Here is a 25,212-nt window from a genome sequence, read left to right as displayed (position 1 = left end):
TGACTTGACTTGACACCATGAGGTGGTAAGATGAGCATCATCTGACCCATTTTAAGCCTTTATAATAAAAAAATATTTGTGAAGATACCTAAAATTAAAATTTTCACAATTGTACCACATTATCCCAATCATGTACTTGACTAGTGATGACATTTGGCCCTCACAAGTACAGACAAATCTGTAAACACATACAGATTAAAGAGTCGGACCCCAGTGTGAGAAAGTTTATGCTAGAATTTGTATTTTTGAAACAAAATGCTACTCTATGTCTTTTCTTTGTAACAGCATGGTCAGGTTTGACTGCAAGCATATTGTGGCCTCAAAGCAAAATCTGACACTTCATCACAAGTGGTTTAAAAAGAAATGCAACAATTTGATAAATAATTTTATTTTATAATTTCTAAATACATTATAAATTATATCCAATACATAACTTTTAGAAATTACATTTGTTATAACATTGGGTTATAGAGATCAGACGTGGAGTACTGAAGCCATCTACATGATAGATTTGTCATGTTCATGTAACTGTTAATTTTATTCCAGTAGACACCAGCAGATACCCCCAATACATTACATATTTTCATATTATGGCAATCTGGAGTCAGAGTCACTGGCACAATCACTTGGATTTGTTTCTAATAACAACAGCAATGACTTAAAATACTCCATCACTGAGGTTAACTAGGACATTGTAAAGTTTGTGATTGGACAGTTCAACATGTATATTCACTCTTATACAAGGGAGAATTTAAATTATTTGGATGTTATTGCAATATTAATACACACAACTAAACCAAAATCCCCCGGAAGTAATGAGAAATCAGACAAAATCCTATTACACAACCTCTAAATCCTTTAAGTGAATGATTATATGCATCTGCATTTTGTAGGTAAAGTAGAGCAAATAACAATTCTGCAGTCCTGTTGATGCTATCCTAAAATCTTTTTATTTATTTTATTGGTCCTTTGATTAACTCAAATGTTTTATCAGTTGTATCTGACCACAAAGTTTGCAACTCCATGCACCTGTGTAAGCTGAGGACAGTCGAGGGTTGCAAGGAGTTTTTGAAGGCCGGACCGCATGGGAACAAACTTCTCTGTCAGGCACACTCTAGCTTTGCCTGAAATATCACTGTGTAAATAGAGGAGAGAGATTATGATTATTATAAAATATATTTATTTCATGATAACAATTAGTATGTAAAATCTTAAGACTGCATCGCAACACACAGTGCACCTTCTATTCATAACTCTATCTTTCATTTGTATTAGTTCAACATTGTGCTCATCAGCATTCATTTAGTTCAATCACAGAAATGAATGTCTTTTTTCTGTCTTACCCATAATTAATCGTTCTGACATGCTGTATTCCAAGTCCCTCAAAACGTAGAACCACATTTTTTAGGACACAAGACAGTGGGTTCTGGAATGTGATTTTGGCAGGCATCTCTTTGCCCACAATGGCATCGCATAAAGGCTGAAAGGGAAAAGTGCATACAAGCCATGTTAGCTTACATCAGATAATCGAGTGGCAATAAAGTAAAAATAACCTCAAATCTAATAACCACATTTTAGCACAACAGAACTTCAGCTGCTCAAATGAGGTGAAAAATATGGTAATCAGCTGGCAAAATGTTCCACAGAAGTAATTTCAACTCACAGAGATAATGAGGTCTGGAGTGCGAAGTCTGAAGTTGAACTGCTTGGCTAGTATTTGTTTGGTTTGAGTGACCCGTCCAGAGAGAGTGAGTGTCAATGCCGCCTGGTCCACTAGCTGGTCTTTATACTCCTCATACCGTAGTGTCCACTCCAGAGTCTGGACTGTAGATAAAAGAAATGAATACTAAATGAATATTAGGGCTCAATGCACAAGTAAACAATTCAAATGGACTGTAATCATAATTTTGACATTTGTAGGCCTGTGTCATTACTGCTTATATTATGCGTTCCTCTACTGATCTGAAATTAGTTTTCTGGTTCTGCTTATACAGGATAACAAATATAGATAGCATATATATACATCTATCTATCTATCTATCTATCTATCTATCTATCTATCTATCTATCTATCTATCTATCTATCTATCTATCTATCTATCTATCTATCTATCTATCTATCTATCTATCTATCTATCTATCTATCTATCTATCTATCTATCTATCTATCTATCTGTCTGTCTGTCTGTCTGTCTGTCTATCTATCTATCTATCTATTTTTCTGTCTGTCTGTCTATCTGTCTGTCTGTCTGTCTGTCTATATATCTATCTGTCTATCTAGCTATCTATTTATCTGTCTGTCTGTCTGTCTATCTGTCTGTCTGTCTGTCTATCTATCTATCTGTCTGTCTATCTATCTGTCTGTTTGTCTGTCTATCTATCTGTCTATCTGTCTGTCTCTTTATTCCAAACTACATATTTTTTTTCTAGAATTTCAGCTTTTAATTATACTTTTATTATTATTTTGCAATAAGGTTGTATTCATTAACATTAGTTACCTACATTTGTTAACATGAACCAACAATAAACAATACTTCAACAGCATTTATTAATGTTGATTGATGTTATTTTCTGCATATTTTCATTAAAAGTTGTATATGTTAACATTAGTTAGTGCAATATGAACTATACATGAACTAACAAATTTTGATAAATTAATAGATTAATACATTCTGTATTATGTTAAGTCATTGTTAGTTAGTTCATTTACTAAATAACACCTTACTGTAAACTGTAATTTATTTATTTTTTACTGTCGGATGGTCATACCACTTAGTCATTTTTCTTTGACCCCAAGAAATAATATCAAAATGATTTTGAAATTAATGAAAATGACGTTAATCATAATATATATATATATATATATACTGTATATGAAAAGCTTTAGCTAAGCTCATATTATTCCTCACCCTCATGAGGCTTGAGGTCAGTGCATGTCTGATCCTTCTTCAGTAAGACTTTGCGGACTCCAGTGTAGTACATGGCTTCCACCAGGCTGTTGAGGGTAACGCTACGAGGAGAAGTGCATTTGTTCTTTAGAATGACAGACAGCACAGCATCCTTGCCCACATGTAGCTCATCCCCCTGCATGCCAACTTCAAGGATTACATCTTCAGCAAAGGAAGAAAAGCTTGTAGATCGCCTGCAGCCATAATAGCAGGCTGTTTCCACAGAAACACGCTCCTCCTCCGTACCTGATCAAAATGGTCAAAAGTTAATACAGCACAACAATTGAGTTCCAGAAGTAAAAATCCCATTCATTTTCAGAGGCTGTTAATCGATGGTATATGCTTCTGATGAAGTCATCAGTCCGCACTATTTCAACTTCATATTTTAATATTGTGTTTAATAGTGGAATTCCTGGTGAAGAACGACACTAGCTAAGATCCAGCAGAGAAAGATCCACCAATCAGAGAATGGCATCTAACAAACCTCACCGAACGAGCTGTGCAGCAACCGTCCACTCCCATGATGCACCGTGAATAACGCAATAGAGTCTGTCTCCATGCACTCTCAAACTACTTGTGATTGTGAAGTTTTATATTTTTCATTGTTTTTAATTTAATAACATAATTGACAATGCTTCATTAGTTTGTAGATAATTTCCTCATTAAAAACGGTAAGTTGGTTTAGACATTTTTTTATGAAAGGTTTTATGAAATCCTTATAGAAAAATTATGTTTTCAGCCTACATTTTTTTCATAAGGATTCCATAAAATCCTTTTTATTTTTGCGCTTTTGTTTTGCGCTGATTGTGGCAGGGCGGAGGGCGTGGCCGGGTCGTGATTCCGCACATCCGGTCCCTTATCAGGCTTATCAAGCCTCTGAGAGGCATAAAGGCTGACTGCGGACGGTGGTGCGACAGAGAGAGAGCGTTTACGGGCAGCTGTCCGTCCCATGTGTGTGTTTGTGTCTTTTGGTTTCAGTTTTATATTAAAATGTCATTTATATTGTCAAGCCGGTTCTCACCTCCTCCTTTCCCTTTAGTTTTTCCCCCTTAGGTCTATTCATAACGTTAGCTTTGATTTCGTTTTTCACTCCCATTTTTCACCCCCTTTCTGACCCTCAGAATTAATGCGATATATTCATATAACAATCTGCACTGAAATGTGCCGCTCAAACTGTTGAGGTCAGATTATAATGGATTTTGTTAAAAATATACCTCAGCTGCCCGTTTCTAATGTTGGGATCCTTCGGAAAGGACCTGCATAGCGGCAGGGGCTACACACAGCCAGGAACAGCTTTTAAGGTTAGACAACATTTTCTCTTATCATAAGTTCTTCTGTTGTTTAGGAATAATAGTATTTATCCGGCTCTCTCCATATTAGTCTACTTCACTGAGACTCAGTGGACAAAGTGTCCGATTCCATATAGTTGTTGTAGAAGTGTAAAGTGGACGGTCATGTGTTAATGTATTTATTTGATGTCAGGAAGTTTCAGAAGATTGCAACGAATGGTTTTTGCACCTTGTTTTCAAAATAAAATGCTCTCTTGGGACTGGGAAGTTTTTAGTTCTGAAAGAAGATCAATGAAATTTGATTCGCCATGATAAAACCCCTTTAAAGTCTGTTGGTGTGCATATTTAGACAATTCCAATTTTTTAAACCAATTTCAGAAATAGGGACTCAAGTCATCAATAATCCTGTATGGCTTCTTATGAAGCTCATTCATATTCTGGCATTTTCTATGTATTTACGAAATGTGTGACTGTCAACAATCAGCTGTTTTACGAAAGGAGTATTGTTTTATTAGAAAAAGTTGTATTTTTACCTTCTGGGTGCTTGTAGAGGTTTGTGATATCCACACGTACGTCTGAGCCAACGGCTTTGGTGCTTATGCAGTGACCGACTTCGTTTTTCTCAACCCGAATCACAGCAAAGGTGCCGTTAGATTTGCGCTGCCAGTAGACTTTATCGCTGTTCACCTAAAACACAAAGAGCCAAACATTCAGAATTAAACTACATGGTATTATAATTCTATGCGAGAGAAGAGAGCAAAAATCCACTGAAAAACAACAACTAGTCCTTTAAATTAGAGGTTAGGGATTAACATACTTCAGCAAAAACAAAGGGTGCATCATATTTGTGGAAGACCTGCCCGCTGCGCACAGCAGCAACAGAGGTGGGGCCGCAGCGGTAGAAGCCCTGGCTGGTCTCCTGAGGAGTGGCATCAACCACCTGCCAACCTCCAAACCCAGCTGGCAGGTCTGGCCGGGTCATCCAGGCCTCGTTCCACACATGGTAGTTCCTACATGGATAGTAAATAAAAATGGAAAATAAATAGGGGTCATTTTGATTTCAGGTCGACTCAATTATGAACCCACAACCTTTATGATGCCATATAGACTTCCTGTGGTGTCATGAATGCAGTGCAGTATTATAAAAACATTTATAGAAAATGTATACTGATCTTACCAGATTGAATCACGGTTAAGGTTTTTAATCAGTTCAAAATTCTCATCTAAATAAACATCTGTTGTCAAGGAAACATCTGTGTCATGAGCAGAATTGAAGTTTGAGACCGGACGAGTGGGAATGCCAAAACACCGCAACACTGAAAGAAAGATTGCAAGAAGAAAAGATATATGAAATATGTGTTTGTGTGTGTGTGTGTGTGTATATATATATATATATATATATATATATATATATATATATATACATGTTTTCTTTAGTAGATAGTTTGCATTAGGGCTGATTTTGCATTAGGGACAGATTACCTGATTCACATGCTTCTGATTCAATTCCAATTTTGATTAAAAAATTATCTATTTCAATTCATTTGGGTATATTTCAGTTATAATGTCAATTTTTGCTTGCATATAAAATAAATTCTCTTTCAGCTAATGGGGTTAATTATACAGCGGGCCTTCTAACTTTGTACATTACGAAAATATTAATTGTACATATTTTTATTTTATCATGTTTTTCATCCTTTGTCACATTTTAGCTTTTAAAAATGTACAAATTTCATTAATAAATATGATGTTTACATAAATTATAACTACAGGCAGCTACATGCCACATGAATATATATATATAGATAGATAGATAGATAGACAGACAGATAGATAGATAGATAGATAGATAGATAGATAGATAGATAGATAGATAGATAGATAGATAGATAGATAGATAGATAGATAGATAGATAGATAGATAGATATTCTATTATATTTTACGTGCATAATTTGTACTTTTTATTCATTTGTAGAAGTGCTAATAGTGCTAAAACAGTGCTGTCTCTTTAAGACTAGTGGCAGTTCAGCAAGTCTCTCAGAAGTGTTTTTAACCTGTGGTATTCGATAATTTTTAACAAAATACATTTTCCTTATTGATTTTCTTTATCTGAGCAGTACAAGACTTGGTGACTTTTCCTCTATTTTCCATCTGAACATACAAAAAAACAAAAAAACATTTATACATATTATTGACCGACCACAAAAAAGATAATTGTTTTAATTGATGTTTTTTTTTTTTTTTATCTGTCAAATACAATTAACAAATCAGCCTCAATGCAGAAAAAAAACAGTTACAAGGTGAGACTCCTGAAAACATCCCCATTGCAAAACATGCACACACACACACACACACACACACACACACACACAAATGGTGAGACAAAAACACGGAGCCTTTTTTTTTACATTTGTCAAAAAACAATAAATCGGTCATAATGCTAAAAACACACTCAGAAATGAAAGGGTGAGACTATAACACACTCAGAATGCAGAACACACACACACACACTCAGAATGCAGAACACACACACACACACACACACACACACACACACACACACACACACACACACACACACACGTACAGAAAGAGAACCAGGGCATCAATAAGTGGAGCTCTACAGCCACCTTTTGGTCATTGTTGGCATTACAACTCATATGTTGTTTTCCAGCAATCTCTCTCTCTCTCTCTCTCTCTCTCTCTCTCTCTCTCTCTCTCTCTCTCTCTCTCTCTCTCACACACACACACACACACACACAGACACATACACACACATTTTTTCTCTGTCTTCAACACATCAGCCCCAGAAATATGTGTTTGACATCCTAATATCGTGTTTGTTTGTCTTTTAGTTGAATGTTGATGAATGTTTGTGAGAACAAGAATGAGCTAGTATGATTGTTTATGTGTGTTTGCACACATAGGAGACCAAACAATGTGGCAGTGGATAGCTGTGTCTGTTGTGTGAAAAGTGAGAATGTGAGTGCTTTTAATTTTATCACCGGTCTCCTCACTGGTGTTATTTTGTCATAAACCATACATCATCATATGGTCTCTGTTTAAACACTAAAAAAATATTATCTTAATTAAAATTTGTTTAGTAGAAGGTAATATATGTTAGCTAAATAAATGTTTAGTATAGAAAGTTTAAAATTGCTAAATGTTTACGTTGATTCTTCTGTTTTATACTCTAATTGAATTTTCTGAATTTTCTTTTCCTTTTATTTTAATGTTCAGAAAATGTAATTAGATTGTTTGAAATAAATGATTGGGTTTTTCTCTTCGTAACACCATGGTCAGGTTTGATTGCAAGCAAAATGACATTAACTGCAAAAACCGACACTTCAAATCAATTTAAAATGCTAAACTTTGACAAATAATATCAAATAAGTAAATAAGATCAAAATAGCATAATTTCTCAAAAGAAATGCATAATTGTATTGTTCTTCAGAGAAGAAGAAATGGTATCATAATCATCATTTTACACATCTGATCCTTCTGGTCAAAAACGAACGTGAATACCAAGATCTCGTCTTTGGACAAACCAAACTTTTACTTTTACAAACTTTTCAACACACCGTGAAATGATCTCGGAGCTGTACTTCTTTGCCACTAGACAACTCAATCACTGGTGAGAGAATCTCAACATTTACCTGCCAGTGGCTAATCAAGAACAATTTTTAGTGGCATTGCGCAGAATTTGGTGGCATATGCATGTGATTTATTCGTGTTGTAGAGTGTTGTGCATTGAGTTAAAGATACATCTTGGGATTATAAGAATGGATATAGGGATCGTTCACATGAAGATCGCTATTAATTGGAAAATCCCTATTATTACCCATCCCTAGTTTTGAACTGCACAAATCATTAACATTAGCATGGGACAGAGTATCATTCTTACAATCCGATTTAACCATGTAATGTTGCAAATGACCAACCAAATGCCGAGTAACCAAAGCATAGTTTTACTCGCATTTGGTGCTTGGCACGTGTTAAATGAGGAATTCACCAGGAATCTTTTTAATATACATGCATATATTATCATAAAAACATACGTGTGTTGATTACTCCAGCAAAAACCCAGCACTGCCCATATTTCACAGGTACTCCTCCACTTTTGTGGTACTGTCTCAGGATGGCACTGCTACCACTCCAGGCTGTAGGAGATGTTCCGCCTTCGTAGCTACTTTGCCAGTTACCCACAACCACACCACGGTCATCGTTGGAATTAATCTGCCATATTGACAAAGCGATCATTACAATTAATCGATCATCATGGATTTCTACAGTACATTTAGGTAAACAGAAAAACAGCTTGTCAAAATGGGCCAATACATTATGAAAAATGTGGATGTTGGTAAAATGACTTACTATAGCAGATGCCACTCGGACCACATTAATGGGGTCTCCCCATCCAGAGCAAGGACCACCACTCTTCTCCAACACAAAGAAACATGCAGGCAAAATTCCCTCATCGAACTGAGAATCATAGATCAGAGAGATCAGTGCCAGCAAATTAGAGAAAGGAAAAGTTGCCGCATCTTGTCTTGAAAATAATGATAAAAATTATAGTTTTGTAAATGCAATATATACAATACTGTATATCTCAACAAGTGGTTCGTGAACCAAAAATGGGTTGCAAGTCTTTTTTTGACAAGGTTGTGCACAGACAGCAAGGAAAAATCATCCTAAATGCAAATTATAAAAGGCAAATGAACATATATCTGTGCATAGTTTGGATAGCAAAATAATAAATAATAATACAAATATTTAAAAGGGAAGAGAAAAAGGAGGTTTCACAAATGTAGTCTTATACTTTTGTGATTTAACATGAGAAATATTTTTGTTCTGTTTCTGCCATATATGAATGAAATGTGGCTCTTACTTGGCCGAAGTTCCATGTTCTGCAACCAATCTGTTCCCTCGTTCCATAGTAGATTCTGCCCATGTCATTCAACACATACTCAAGTCTATGTGCATCGTCATCCATGTACACAGGGTCATCTAGTAGAGAGAGAGAGAGAAAAAGAGAGAGAGAGAGAGAGAGAGATGTAATTTATGTGTGTTGGATTTATGCAGGGCAACATGGGCAGCTGCCTGGGATGGCATTTTGCCAGAGGAACGGACTCCACTCACAAAAAAAAAAACAATTCTCTGAATATTATTATTATTATTATTATTAATATTATTTTCTGGGCAAAAATGTTTGTTTGTTTCCTGATTGTATTTTTTGTTGTTGTTTTAGTTTTCTCTGAATTATTATAATTTTTTTCTCAGAATTTCTTTTTTTTTATTTCTCGGGAATTTTTTTTACAAAATCCTCCCCGAGATGCAACACATTAGATTTAGTTTTTTACTTGCAAGCTAACAATTAGCATGTGGTACCAACCTCGGCCACCAGGTGCCACTATCAGTAAGCATGACATCTTCAGCGAAAAAGGTGACCGAATGTGTTGAAGGTCATTAAACAATCAGAAATAACTCCCGTTGATACGCTTGACAATGAATGCCATATGAAACATACAGTATGTATCCTTATGCATTTAATTTCATTGTGGGATTTCATGTATTATAAGACATTAACATTATACATTTTTTTTCTTGATTAAGATTTGCAAGACATTATTGTTATAGTATAATACATTCCGACAGCACTGTCAATTAATGAGAAACATTTTCTGTTTGGATTACTCTTTTATTTTGAACACATGAAGTGTAAAATGTGTTTGTGCATTAATTCTCAGCAATTTTGTCTTATTTTCCATTGTAAACTTTGTATATTGCGTTATATCAACCTCCATAGCCAGTTCACAATGTGATGTAACCACCCATTATGTCCATCTTATTATCTTCAACTTCAAACATACCTCTACACCAGGGGTTGAACAGCATGTAAATGTCATTGTCGGGCATGTACGGAGAAGTCGCCTTTCCCCGCGGGCAGTTTGTTATGACAGTGAGTTTGTATTTTCCAATACAAGCAGTTGGAAGGGAGTAAACCGACAGTTTGATTCTGTTTTGTGCCTTTTCGACAATCTTTGTTTCCCAGGAATCTTTCTTGAATTCCGTAACTAATGGAACAGTCAAAAGACTGCCCTTGTGTACTGGCAAGACGTTACCTGCAAAACACACATAGAAGAGCAAGAAATTACTGATTTGTGATATATATGCTGACCAAATGTTCACTTTCCCCTTAATACAACTTCTCAATAAAAACAACAATGAGCATTCTGGCCGAAATGTCACTTGTGGCAGATTGTGCAAATACAGGACATGTAAATGCAAATTGTAAACAGTGATCTGTCTCAGCTGACCGCTTGTGATCAGATCATCTGATTGGTATCATGTTGATACCAGGTGCAAGCAAACAGGGCCATGGTGGCTAACAAGATGGAAACCAAAAATAAGCACTGACCGAGTCTCAGCTCTAGGTGAAGTTGGTCAGTCGTTGGATTAAATGGTTGGGATAGCTCAATCCACATTTGAAAACACTGTCCCCTACGGACGATGAGGTTATCGCTGGTGAAACGATCCGTACGATGATCCAGACGATTTTGTCCTTTCCTGGACTTCAAGAGATCAATTGATCGTACCTGCAGTGTCGCAGCTGAAACAGTTTTGATTTTGACAAAAATGTATTAATGATTAGACTTAGACAAGGATATTTTTCTGGTCATAAGTATGCAGTCTGAAGATGTGCTCTTACCATTCACTTCTACAAGAGATTCCCTGAGAGGAAGAGAGAGAGAAACAGTACAACATGATCAGCGTGTAAATGTAGGAACATACAATATTCCTTAATGACAACTTTCAAACTTATCAGCTTAACTGTAGCATGCTTTTGTATTTCATGAGTGGTGTATGGAGTGGTGGTGGCGTAGTGGGCTAAAACACAGAAATAGTAAGCAGAAGGTTGCTGGTTCGAGCCCCACAGCCACCACCATTGTGTCACTGAGCAAGGCACTTAACTCCAGGTTGCTCTGGGGGATTGTCCCTGTAATAAGGGCACTGTAAGTCACTTTGGATAAAAGTGTCGGCCAAATGCATAAATGTTGTGAAGGTTGTACTGTACACAAATAAGGTTTTTGCCTATTTGCACAGTTTTTAAATAATTTTTCCAAACAAACATGCCCTAGACAGATGATATTGACCATTGCTCCATGTCTCAATGTTTTTTCGGCATCTCATGCATGAGCACCACTTTTTTGGATGTTGTTTCAATGTTAAAAAAAATTAACATTTTTAAATGCGTTTAGAGACACTGGCGTCCTTTACAATCCACTGGGTGGCGCCATGATGATTCTGATTGCCGCTAAACTATTTAGGAAATCTGGTTCTGGTCTCCACTAGAAGTAATGTAACTACCAAAACGAGTGATTCACACGGAGAACAACATCCATTTTAAGTGTTAGTTGGTGTAAAAATGCATTCAGACTTAACTGGTGCAGTTGTTGGCTGTCATAACAACTCGAAGTTGTTAATGAAATAAGTGTCGCTAACCTCAGGCCATTGCTTCATGTTATCAACACACCCCTTAAACTTTAAAGTGCAAAAATATAATAGCAATTGTACTACAGGTTTAGGATTTTTTTCTGATCCCTAAATAAGAGCAATAGTAGCCTTTGCTTACCCTAGCTTGCACAACTAAATATGTTTATGGGGTTCTTTCCAACACCTTAACAAAAACAGCCTCCAAAATCTGGATAACGTTCAAAATAAAACCAGATCTCAATCAATTAAAATTGATTTGTCTTTGAGATTACTTACATGGTCACAGTTCCTGTCTCTGAATGTGTTCGAAGAATGTCTCGTCCCTGTTTGATAACAGTAATTGTGTCCAAAGAAACTGAATTAATAGACCAGGTGAAAATTCTCAATGCAACTCTTCTTTTGCTCTGAAGTTTCTCTCCTTAGCAGCCCAATATATTTACCTGTTCTCCATCTCCACCCCATCCACAGCTCATAGATGAAGAGTGTCAAGAATTTCCCTTAAATGATGCTTACATGATGCATCAGTAATACATCTAATACAGTGTCACTTAAGTCAAGACGTGTCACAAAGGAGGTGTAATGGAAGTAATGACTGTAAAGCACAATAATGATGTGCAGTTCTGCTTCGTTTAGATAAATATTTAAACATATTAACTAATTAACTGAACTCTTGCTGTAATTACTTTGAAAAACTGAGCTGTCATGTTGGATTTGTATACAAAGCAGGTCATGTTATTTTTAGAAGTGAAGTGCGTAAGTTCTTTACCACTAGAGTCGTCAAAGAGAACTGCTAAAATAACCATATAGGTAAAGTTTATCAAGACAAACTTTAATGATGGCTTGACAAAGCCTTGTCTGAAAGTTTAAACTAGTTTTAAAAAGTTTGATGGTTATACAGACATTACAGTAAGACAAACCGCCAGCTTGCTAGCTGGATAGATAGTCAGTCAGATTGTCAAAGAAATGGTCAGATAAACCGTCAGATAGATAATTAGAGCGAGAGAGAGAGAGAGAGAGAGAGAGAGAGAGAGAGACTTCAAGCAGAAAGGACTTTTGAGGGTTTCTTTACATTTGAAGTTTGAATCACAGTTCATGTTTGAATTAAAGAACATTCCTTTGGCCTATTTGAAAATCTTTCCCATTTTTGATTGTCCGCTGTGCACAAACCGTAAGTCCAATCGGTTAGTAAAGACATAGCATATTATTCCAGAACAGTCTGCAGGTCTGTGCCAAGTTTGGTGGATGTAGGTTGAAAGCTCTAGGAGTTAGTGATCTAGTGTTAGTGTAACGTGATCAGTGGAAAGGAGGAGGCGAGAACGGCTTTTCAATATAAATAATATTTTAATGAGAAACTTAAAAGACAACATAAACACAAACATGACGGACATGTCCGTAAATGATCTCTCTCTGCATGATCCCCTGCAGTCGACCTTTATCCCTCACGGAGGCATAATTAGCCTAATTCGGGACTGGGTGTGTAGGATCATGATCCGGCCCCTCCCTCCACCCTGCCACAGTTAGACATGTTGGTCTCGGTTTAGGAATAATAATAATAATAATAATAATAATAATAATAAATCCTTAACCAAAATTGTTTTGTCCAGACAACATAATTCGTTTTAAAACAGGTTTACTAAACAATTTAGCATTGGTTGAATGAAAAGATAGTCCCGCCGCAAACTCACACCATTGGTTAAGACAATATAGCTGCCACATGTCTCACAGCTACAGTGTTTACACTCTTCGAGGAAATCAGCATGCAAATGGGTTATTTATTGGTGTCTCTCCAAGTTAAGCTGGGACAGGAGAAAGCATTTTAACATTGTGTAAATGACGCAGATCACCTTTAAGGTAAAGAAACAAATGGGCATTTTGGGCCTCGAAAACACATGCATCAAAAGTTTTCAGTTGAACACTCAAGCACACCCATTGGCAGGCACAATCCAGATAAATGATGCACAGACATAATTATATATATAATTCAGAATTATTCTCATAATTGCCTTGACTTAGTGACAATTGCAAAACCGGTTGATCTGTTAGTTTAGATGAAAACATCAGAATGTATCTGGTTAGGGCTAGGTTTGCCAACTGTCCCATATTAGCCAGGACGCCCAGTATTTTGGCCAAAATGAAGACGTCCCAAAACAGGCCTCCAATAGTCCCATGTTTTAGCGGCGAAACGCTTAAGGAGGGAAATCACAAATGGAATAATGGCTACTATTGTTTTAATATGACAGGGTCATCAGTCGTAAGACACTGGAAATTTAATTGCAATTTTTGTGTTTCCAGTGGAATTTTGGCAGGCAATGTGTGTTCACAATGAAGAAATGTGAACGCAAATACATGAGATTGCATTTGAATTGTTTGCGTCCTCAAAGAGAAAACACCAATTTAAATACAACATGCATTTCCTTTTGAATATTTCAGAAATCCTTATATAAAATCCATATTGAAGCTAGTCTAATTAGACATGCTAACATGGACAGGCTGTGATATCATTGAAAACCATGAACATAACTATTTAAGGTAAAATACGACCCAAACTATCTTAAATACGGGTTCACTTGCAACAAGAATAAACATGAAGTGTGCAGTGAATTATTGGATTAAGAAATATTAAGAATACATTTCAACGTTTCATTTTAACAATATTTTCTGTAAGTTTTGTAAGACTTTGACTTTTGTAAACAAATTTGGTATAGTGTTGGGTTGTGTCCAATGTAAACTCTGGGTCCTGAAGCAAAACCAGTTGAGAACTGGTTAGGTGACCAGTCTCACCATTGTATAAGGCTTCAAGATGACTTGTTAAACTCATACTTCTCTGACATAAAACAAACTAGCTTACGTATATGCTTGACATCACAACAGCATTCAGCAGCTTGTTTTGGACTAAAATACATTATATGACTACACAAAGGAATGGAGAGCTACGCACAGTATTAATGATAAGCCTTTTATATCAGTCTAGTGTCTGACTCTGTCATTGTCATTCAACAAATCATTTGTCTCAATGTCTTTGAGCTGAAACAAGTAATAAAGATGGAATGTGTAATAAATTACATTCATTGTCAATACTGTGGCTCACTGATACAGTAATTACTTTAACAAGCAGTACTGCATCACTACATTGTTTGCATGTAAGTAATATAATTGCATTTTGGCAGGCATGTTACTGTTAATTGGATTAGTAAATGACTGTTTAAAGGGAAATAGCTGTTAATTAATGTGGATCTATTTCTAGTTGTCGTAGAACCATAATAACAATAATTACGTTTTATGCTTAAGTATTATTTTAGATATGTTCTTTAATTCAGTGCAGTTTAAATGGAAAAATCGTACTTCTACTTAATTACATTTCCAAAGACAAATAGTACTTTTTAATCCTTACAATTTTATTTAAACTTGAAAAGTACTAAAGATCTTTTTTTTCATTATTTTTGGTCTTTCTGGACTGAAGCCACCTTTTCACTGCATGTTACAAACAACAGATGACAAACCAGAGGTCAGTCATTTCAGATGGAGTGTCGCACGTTGGCTGTGTGTGGTTCTGACCATCTGCAGAGGCAGAATTTCAGATCTAATTTGAGCTTCAGATATGTTGAAATATTTGAGCGACAAGACCGTATGTGACCGCCCGACTGAATGTGGTGTATTCATTCAAAACTATAAACAGGTAGCGATAAACACTGACCTAAACTTTATTCTAAATGCCTGCTACTCCTAAAGATTGGACAATTATTATAAGGTCAAAAATGATCATTCACGTTGCAAATATATACATTGGTGACCAAAAGTTTGGAATAATGGACAGATTTTGCTGTTTCGGAAATAAATTGGTACTTTAAATCACCAAAGTCTGGAGTGGTGGTGGTGTAGTGGTCTAATGCACATAACTGGTAAACTGGTAATCAGAAGGTTGGTAGTTCGATCCCCACAGCCACCACCATTGTGTCCTTGAGTAAGGCACTTAACTCCAGATTGCTCCGGGGGGGATTGTCCCTGTAATAATTGCACTGTAAGTCGCTTTGGATAAAAGCATCTGCCAGATGCGTAAATGTAAATGTAAAGTGACATTCAACTGATCACAAAGTATAGTCAGGACATTACTGATGTAAAAAACAGCACCATCACTATTTGAAAAAAAAAAAAAGTATATTTTGATCAAATCTAGATGGGCCCCATCTCCAGCAGCCATCACTCCAACACCTTCTCCTTGAGTAATCATGCTAAATGGCTAATTTGGTACTAGAAAATTACTTGCCATTGTATCAAACACAGCTGAAAGCTATTTGGTTCGTTAAATGAAGCTTAGCATTGTCTTTGTTTTTCAGTTGTCAAAGTATGCAATAGACTGGCATGTCTTAAGGTCAATATTAGGTAAAAAATAGCAACAAAAAAAAGAAACAGCTTTCTCTAGAAACTCGTCAATCAATCATTGTTTGAGGAATGAAGGCTATACAATGCTTGAAATTTCCAAATATAGATTTCACTCAAAGGTGTAACTACAGTCTTCAAAGACAAAGGAGAACTGTCTCTAACAAGGACAGAAAGAGATGTGGAAGACCAGATGTACAACTAAACAAGAGGATAAGTACATCAGAGACTCTAGTTTGAGAAATAGACGTCTCACATGTCCTCTGCTGACAGCTTCATTGAATTCTACCCGCTCAGCACCAGTTTCATGTACAACAGTAAAGAGAAGACTCAGAAGGACTTATGGGAAGAATTGCAAAGAAAAAGACACTTTTGAAACAGAAAAAAAGAAAAGGTTTAGGTGGGCAAAGAAACAGACAATGGAGAACAGATAATTGGAAAAGAGTGTTATGGATCTTAACCCCACTGAGCTTTTGTGGGATCAGCTAGACTATAAAGTGTGTGAGAAGTTCCCGACAAGACAGTCACATCTATGGCAAGGGCTACAGGAAGTGTGTGGTGAAATGTCACCTGAGTATCTGAACAAACTGACAGCTAGAATGTCAAAGATCTGCATTCATAAATGTCACTTCAGAAATAGTATCACAGCTTGTGCTGTTTCTAACAAGATATTGGATAAACAAGAATGGATGTGTGTGTGTGTGTGTGTGTGTGTGTGTGTGTGTGTGTGTGTGTGTGTGTGAAAGAGAGAGAGAGAGAGAGAGAGAGACATATAAATAATATATATACATATAAACAACAGTTAGTTCTGGTCCTCGAATCTGATTGGATGAGAGACAATCCATGAGAACTGATGGTGTGACAGCATCAGCACTCGGACGCTTCACTGTGTGTGTATCACTCCGCATTCGTGCTGTTCTAAACTAAAGTGTAAGTGTAGTGCATATGTGTTAGGAGTTACTGTCTTTATTTTGGAAATGACATATGTTAGCCAGCAGGTGGTGGCAAAAGATAATTTTTGTGAGTAATATGAGCCAGTTGGTGATGTGAAGTGAATCCGTTAGTCATTGTTTACATAGAACAGCGCTCTGTGAGTTTCCACATTGGATATATACGGTTTAAAATGGTGGAGGACATCGCTGTTTCTGTAGTGAATGACATTTGCGCAGCGGCTACCCCGAAATAGAGAGGAATACCCCGCTTAGACGTCTAAATTCCACTGAGAAAGCTGACCTTCAGAAAGCTGACAGCATCTCTGATTGGGTGATCGCACACACTTCATCTCTGTCTCTCTCTCTCTCACACACACACACACACACACACACACACACACACACAAACAACAAACAAACAACCGCCATTCGCCACTAAGTGGCGGTGAGGTCACCACGACGCTTGTGCCAGGCTATGTGCACGTTAAGGCCACGTGAAGTGTCGAACGCCCGCTGGCAGGAGGTCACGGGACAGATCGAACCGGTGACATGGGTCGAATGACTGAGATGACTGGTTGATGCACCACCTGTGCCCCCTACTGTGCCAACTTGCTGTGCTTTAGCCACCCTGCGCTCTGCTCGTTGTTGTGAGCGTCGCTCCTCTGCCCTCCGTTGTTGTTGGAGGGCGACTGCCTCCAACTGGCCAGCAGCATCCTTCACAAGCCTCCTTCAAAGAGGCCGATCTTGACACTGCTGGTACCAGTCATCGGCAAGTCCACTCAGCTCCAGATCCTCCTGTACCACATCACTCCATCTCTTCTCCAGCCCGTGCCGCGCCCGCTTAGCCCCTCTATCCGGCCAAACAACAACTGTTTAGGCATGCGGTGGCTGGGCATGCGGGCTACATGACCCAGCCAACGCAACCTTGCCTGCCGGAGGAGCTCACCGATGGGACTTTGTCCACATCTTTCAAAGACTTGTGAGCTCCTCACACAATCCAGCCTGGTTAAACCCAGGATGGATCTTAGGCAGAGCCAGCCTAAATGTTTCTAGCCGGCGATGATGTTCCATTAGGGGGTCCACGTTTCGCAAGCATAGAGAAGGGAGGGAACGACCGTGGCGAGAATACTTGAAGCTTTGTGCGGAGCGACAAACCGGGTAGCTTCCACACAGCATTACGCAGCCGATGAAAAGATAATGCCGCTCGACTGATTCGGAGTGAGACCTCTGCTGTCAAACCGGAGCTGGTCATAAGCACACTTCCCAGGTATGGAAAACACTCCACTCTCTCCACAACTGCCCCATCACCAATTGGGAGCTGTGGGGGTGTAGTGTCCGTTGGTACATAATACCCAGGAAGGTGCTTAGTTTTGGTTGGGCTGATGGTCAGGCCCCATCTCTTAGTGGCAAGCTCCAGGTTCATCAGCAGCGCCTCCAACTCCTCCTCTAAGTGAGCAGCAATCACCAGATCATCAGCATACATAATGTGGTTGACCAATAGGGAGCCATCCCTTGACCGCACCCGGGCATCGATCAACCTCCCATTATATCTGTACCAGATGGAAATTCCTCCAGTACAGCCATCGAAGGCTTCACGAACCACATGGTCAAAATAGATATTAAATAATGTGGGGGCCAGAGGACATCCCTGTCGCACTCCAAGGTGAACAGGGAATGGCTCCGACTCACGACCACGTAGTTTTACCCGGGCCCGCTCGCCATCATGAAGGTCCTTAATGATCGCGAGCAGCGGGTCTGGGACTCAAAGCACTGAAGAACAACCCAGAGCCCAGGCCTACTGATGGTATCATAGGCCTTGACCAGGTCAATAAAGCAGAGATGTAGGTCTTGCTGGAATTCCCTACACCTCTGCTGTAGCAGACGGACAGAGAATATGGCATCCGTGCAAGACCGCCCCTTCCTGAAACCACACTGGGGCTCCGCAAGTCTCTCCTCAGCGTGCCTGGCAAGGCGATGTTGAATAATCCTTGCCAGGACCTTTCCTGGCACACTGAGTGAGATGCCCCTATAGTTATTACAATCTGAGCGGTCCCCTTTTTAAAGAGAGGGACCACCAGGGCATCCTTCCAATCCTCACGGAACCCGCCCAGTGGTCCAGACTGTTGTTATGATGTCATGTAGGGCAGTCTGTGCACAAACACCACCCTCCCTCAGCATTTCACTGGGGAGATCATCTCTGCCTGGTGCCTTTCCTGGCCTCAGGCTCCGGATCGCCCTCAGTACTTCCTCTAAAGATGGTACCTCAGCCAGCCACCCACAAGGAGTGACTTCTTCCTTCAATATTTGTGGCACCGCAGCCCCAACAGGGTCATCCCCACTTTGTCACACACACACACACACACACACACGTTGTGTTTCCATGTTTTATGGGGACTTTCCATAGACATAATGGTTTTTATACTGTACAAACTTTATATTCTATCCCCTAAACCTAACACAACCCCTAAACCTAACCCTCACAGAAAACTTTCTGCATTTTTACATTTTCACAAAACATAATTTAGTATGATTTATAAGCTGTTTTCCTCATGGGGACCGACAAAATGTCCCCACAAGGTCAAACATTTCGGGTTTTACTATCCTTATGGGGACATTTGGTCCCCACAAAGTGATAAATACACGCTCACACACACACACACACACACACACACACACACACACACACACACACACACACACACACACACACACACACACAGACAAACACACACATCCATCCGTCTATCCTTGTTTATCCAATGACTTGTTAGAAACAGCACAAGCCGTGATACTATTTCTGAAGTGAACACTTTGAATTACTAACGGAGATTTGGACGCATCATTTGTTTTGAACCAGCAACGGCAGATTCTGATTGGTCACTTAATAAAGTAGTTTCATGCACAAATGCGTTTTCATGACCGTACTCAGTTTTTCCTAATTTTTTTAAATGTATTTGTTCATTGAACTGTTGTATATAAGCAATATCACACTCGCAATCGTGCTATATAGCCCTACATCAGCACTGCTGCAATTGTAAATAAACTGGCCGAATCACAGCAGTGCACGATTGCGAGTGTGATATTGCTTATATATATAACCATTACCTTTGTTATTCATCTAATAATGATTATTACTTATCCAAAGTATAACCATTACCCTCAAGTTTTTCCCTTTAGATGATTATTCACTCACATTTAACAATCAAGCTGTTGTCCTGTCTCTGTTATCATCAACCACTGAATTATCATTTGTTGTATTATCACCATGTGGCTATGAAAATTAGATGGCCATATTTCAGTGAGGCACATTCAATTTCATTAATTGCTACATGAATAAGATGAATTCTCGATTAGATTTCATTATTTTGAAAAGACAAAGATGGCTGTTGCCTGGTCTTGTTAGTCTTGAACACATGAGATTGCGAGTCTCTACCAAGTATTTTAATTCAATGCACTTGAAGAAAGGACATGGCTTCCAACAGAATAGCAGCAAACGAGCCAGAACGAACTCCTCTAAGTGTGCAGAAATGCATTAATTGATTTTTCGGTTGTCCATTCAGTGTTTGCTCACATCATGTTCACATTCACAAACATGTTTACTGCATGTACCTTTGTAGCAATCAACAGCCCACAGACCAATGAAACTGAATGTGCCACACCGAAGTATGTCCATCTAATTTGCATAGCCACATGGTGATAATACAACAAGTGATAATTCATTGGTTGATGATAACAGAGATGGGACAACGGCTTGATGGTTAAATGTGAGTGAATGATTATCAAAAGGGAAAAACTTGAGGGTAATGGTTATACTTTGGAAAACTGATAATCATTATTTGATGAACAACAGATGCAATGGTTATACATTTGATTAATTGATAAACATTATTAGATGATTTACCATTATCAATTGTTATATTACCATTAACCACATTTGTCACATTTTGTTTGCCATAAAGTTGGCTGTTTCTGCGGAAGAAATACATCAACACAAATATCCTTTTAAACATCTTTATTTTCATGTATTGTTTCTTTGCACTTTTAGCATACATTTTTAGTGAATAATCAGGTGCTTCAGTAAATAAATCAAGCCCAACAATATATTTCTGCCTCATTCATCTGGATAAAGAACCTTAGTAGTGTAAACATCATAAGCCAACATTATCTCAACATAATGTCAGTTGTATCGGCAGTGATCACGAACTGGCTCATAGCACACCTCTTCAGGATCCAGGTTAACCACTGGAAAGCGTCCAATCACCTTGTTTCTACTTGGTTGCATGCCTTTACAATCACCTGTTATGTTGTTGATGACAACATTCTTGATGTCATCATCATGGCATGATGTCAGGTAGTTGAAAGAGCTGGGCTCACAAACTGGCCCATGGTACGCCCCTTTCATATCTTCAGGATCCATATCAATCACTGGAAATCGCCCGATCGTCTTGCGTCCACATGGTCGCATGCTTTTGTAATCATCTATAATATCATGGATGTTAACATCCTTTTTGTCAAGACATGGTGTGGCATCATTGCAAGGGTTAGTGCAAGAGTTATCACTAACCGATACGAATCTTGTAACTTTCCCACAATCTTCCTCACAATCAAAGCATGGTGAGATGACGTTGCAAGGGTCATCGCAAACTGGCATGGTGCATGCAACTTTCCTGCAATCATTCTCATAATGAAGGCATGGTAGAACATTGTTACAAGGGTTAATGTAAGCATGCACGCAGCATGCCATATTCTTGTAGTCGCAACTATGGCATGGTGAGATGTTATTGCATGGGTTATTGCAAACCGGCATATAACATGCCACATTCCTGCAGTCATCTGACTTCACCTGAATGGAGGCAAAGCGTCCGATAGGGCAACACATATCCACGGACTTGTCACAAGGCATATTTTAAGCTGCAAGAAATAAAAATAAGTAGTTAGAGAAATATTCTGAGAGAATGAGTGGCACAAAACAGTAATCTTAGGCTTTATCTCCCACAAGGGGTTTTTAAATACTTTCTCCTATCCCAGCTTTATATGCTAGGATAACTAAAAAACAAGCCATCCATAGGTTAATTCATAGGTTGTGGCTTTTAGACACTATCAAATATTGCTTGTTTTATTTGAACATCCTGACCAGCCCGACACAGCAACATTGACTTAACCAATGGTGTTTGTTTGGAAAGGGACTGTCTGTTTGTTTATTATTAGTGGTATGTTTTTGTCCTAACGTTGTAAGCATGTAATTCGGTTTTCTGTTTGCTCTATCTCCCTCCAAAAAGACTTATTTTATTCCACTAGATGGCAGCAAGTAGTAGAAATATTTATTTTTCCCCTATCACCTTCCACCACAATGTAAAGATCTGAAATATAGGTGGCAATCTAATGCATTTTAACCCTCAAAGATGTGATCGTCCATAGACATTCAGTCTAATTTTCAGTTCATGCACCACCCCCCTTGTTTCATCGAACATCTCGGCCTCTAAGTGGACTAGAAGCTCAGTCTAGGTGTCATTAGAAAGCTGAGATTCATCTTTTTGATTTCATAATCAATTGTCAATAACTTATATTTCTGATGATTTCTTAGAATGCTTTAACTGCTGGACTGTACATTTTATTCTGGACATCTAAGATATAACATTGGATTATTCACACAAGCACGCTGATAGATAAGTAAAAAATAGCAAATTTTTTACAATTCCTAAGATATAAAGTTTTTAGCTATTTTTAGCTATTTAGGGCTTACAGCAGCAGTGATCAGCACATAAAGAATGTTTATGTCACAAATATTTCACTTTGGGATTTTTCTGAAATTATTTGAACTGTGGTATTAAGGCAACAAATAAACTGTACAGTCTCATTCCCTAAAATGAGAGTTTTAATTTGATATATGAATATTATTTTTAAGTGCTATTTGAAAATAATCTCTGAGTTTAATACTTACATGTTTTGAGTCCTTTGTCCTGACTGAGTTTGAATAATGAATTGTCTCTTATTTGTGCTCCGAGTAAGTCTTGCTGGAAGCAGCTCTTCTGTCACTCTGATGTTTCCCTCTATAGCAGACTGATATATATATTCACCTCTGTTTCTCCACCCCATATACACACAGTAATCAAAGTATTATTATAATATATATTAAGCTGTATGCAGTTGCTGCACTAGTCATGACTCTACTTGCTCATGCATTGTGCTTCATCTATCATTTAATCATGCGACATGTTTAATTGCCATCAATTTCAACACCTATCTGTTTACCTCAGGACGAACAACAACATCAAGGTAATAAAGATAGAATTTGTAGCAAACCACTCCACAGAATGATTCAGTCTTCAGGCAAACGGGCCAACTATGTTCAATAATGTACGTATATCACTGAAACTATGATTAAGTATAAATAAAGACACACCAAATCCCCACATTGTCTGGATATAAGTAATATAATGAATGTCACATGTAGAGGTCAATAGAGAAATGTGCTTGTTTTTCTGGTGGCAGTGTATCAAGATCGAAGAAATTGATAGAGCAATGTCATTTTATAATAATAAATAATAACAGAAGGTTTTATATATATATATATAATTTTGAGACCACAGAATACTTTTTTAATAGTAACAAATTAAGATAAGGGTGTCCCATTTCAATCACATTCAGCATTTCATAACGTCTCAAGTACAGTATTATATAAACAAATGAATCTGCATTGTGATTGGATCATTCAAACTGAGCCCACTTTGAACATTATTCATAACATCTTACATAACATTATCTATTCTTTTTATGGGGGGCTTTTAGCCCCTGCAACAGAGGGAGCTTTTTTACCCCCAAAAACTCTCCTTTCATTTATTGATTTATTTATTTTTTTTTAAACGTTTGATTTAATCACCTTGAACAAAATGACCTCATAAATCTTGCAATGCATAGTAACAAACAGGTGTTTAGAAAAGTGCTGTGGTTGTTTTTGTTGCTATTTAGAGTTTAAGGAGAAAATAAAATCAAAGAGGACTTTTAACCACAGGGGGTCTTTAGCCTCATTGGACCCTCAAGTTTGAATTATAAATATAAGTGTTAAATATTTGTAATTATCTTATATAATATTATTTTACATTAAGATATAGAACAAATATTTACTGAATTACACTACTGGATTTATGATTACACTTAACATGTATATGCTATACTATTGAAGGGTGAGGGTCGAAATCCCTTGTCTCTTCAGATATATCAATACATACATATATCCTTTTATATCAATATCTATCTATATTCTGTTGCTTAACTTCTTTAATAAAATGATGAATTAACTATATGCATGATCACATAATCAATTTTATTTTTCTTATGCATAACTGAAATATACGCTGAATCAGATGTCTGTTAAGAGTTAATTTTTGATTTCATGCACATTCCTTGAAGCCTCTCTCTCTGTTCTGCACGGAGGCTGACTTGAAGGTCGTCTTGGGAATAAGCTTGAGATGAGACACCAGGGAGAATGTTAAACATATGTTCCAGATGTATTCTGTGGTTGATTTTTACCTGTCCATGACTAATTATATGATTTAAAATCCTATGTGATAGCACTTGAATAAGTAGAAGTGTAAATTTTCTCTTATTATTTCTTTCCTCTCCTTTGCCTGAGGGGTGAATATTTCTTATCTCACTGTTTTGGTTAAAATGACCTGATAAATGTGTGCTCTGGTTCCCTTGTGCGCAGAGAAACACTGTCGTTCGTCAGTGTTTCCTGTGTGCGTATTGACCTTGAACCCAGGGAGACACAGCAGGCAGACTCGAAGACGCCCGAGACCATCTGCGAGGTCACTTCAGATGTAAATCTCGGGCCAGGACGACAATTGCGCTGATTAATGTTGATGTGCTATAGCTATCTATATGTTGTGACTTTATGCTCTGTTAGCCAATCAGGAGTGAAATAATAGAATGTACTCCTTGCAAATGGTATAATTGATGTAAGATTTTGTGTAATGTATGAGTTAGCTTTCGATCTCCTCGTGAGACTTTGCCTCTGGCTCTACCAATTTCACTGCAAACTATTCTTCAGTAAATTTTGGATTCTTTAATTGAACTTCTTGACTCCTGGTTTTCTTTCTCCATATCTGGTCTGGGTCATAACTGTTATACCCCTAACAGTTTGGTGGAGGATTTAGCGGGCAGTCACTCCG

At 37.7% G+C, this 25,212-nt stretch overlaps 2 protein-coding genes across 2 annotated transcripts; both read right to left on the bottom strand.

Annotated features, from left to right (window-relative positions):
• Positions 1–857: 857 nt before the first annotated feature.
• On the bottom strand, positions 858–12,116 carry LOC127619178 (protein-glutamine gamma-glutamyltransferase K-like). The gene is made up of 14 exons (XM_052091969.1): positions 12,009–12,116; positions 10,948–10,970; positions 10,657–10,848; positions 10,109–10,360; positions 9,127–9,245; positions 8,613–8,720; positions 8,297–8,474; positions 5,415–5,553; positions 5,055–5,247; positions 4,771–4,924; positions 2,910–3,194; positions 1,664–1,824; positions 1,344–1,480; positions 858–1,135 (listed from the first exon to the last, which is right to left on the bottom strand). Coding segments are annotated over exons 1-14 (2,088 nt in total). The 5' UTR covers positions 12,011–12,116; the 3' UTR covers positions 858–990.
• Positions 12,117–21,218: 9,102 nt separating this feature from the next.
• On the bottom strand, positions 21,219–23,100 carry LOC127618972 (uncharacterized). Its single transcript, XM_052091678.1, has 2 exons — positions 22,983–23,100; positions 21,219–21,952 (listed from the first exon to the last, which is right to left on the bottom strand). Exon 2 carries the CDS (start codon positions 21,942–21,944, stop codon positions 21,219–21,221), a length of 726 nt encoding a protein of 241 aa, XP_051947638.1. The 5' UTR covers positions 21,945–21,952; positions 22,983–23,100.
• Positions 23,101–25,212: the final 2,112 nt, after the last annotated feature.

The sequence above is a fragment of the Xyrauchen texanus genome, chromosome 25 (assembly GCF_025860055.1).
Source record: "Xyrauchen texanus isolate HMW12.3.18 chromosome 25, RBS_HiC_50CHRs, whole genome shotgun sequence".
NCBI classification, from domain to species: domain Eukaryota; kingdom Metazoa; phylum Chordata; class Actinopteri; order Cypriniformes; family Catostomidae; genus Xyrauchen; species Xyrauchen texanus.
Note: the sequence above shows the minus strand (reverse complement) of the source record. Positions and strands in the feature narration are given on the sequence as shown.

Coding starts and splice junctions, on each gene's coding strand:
- LOC127619178 (XM_052091969.1), bottom strand. Junction 10,849..10,947: donor ATCTCTTGTAGAAGTGAATG/GTAAGAGCACAT, acceptor AAACTGTTTCAG/CTGCGACACTGCAGGTACGA. Junction 10,361..10,656: donor TCACCTAGAGCTGAGACTCG/GTCAGTGCTTAT, acceptor TGTGTTTTGCAG/GTAACGTCTTGCCAGTACAC.
- LOC127618972 (XM_052091678.1), bottom strand. CDS start 21,944: ATGCCTTGTGACAAGTCCGTGGATATGTGTTGCCCTATCGGACGCTTT.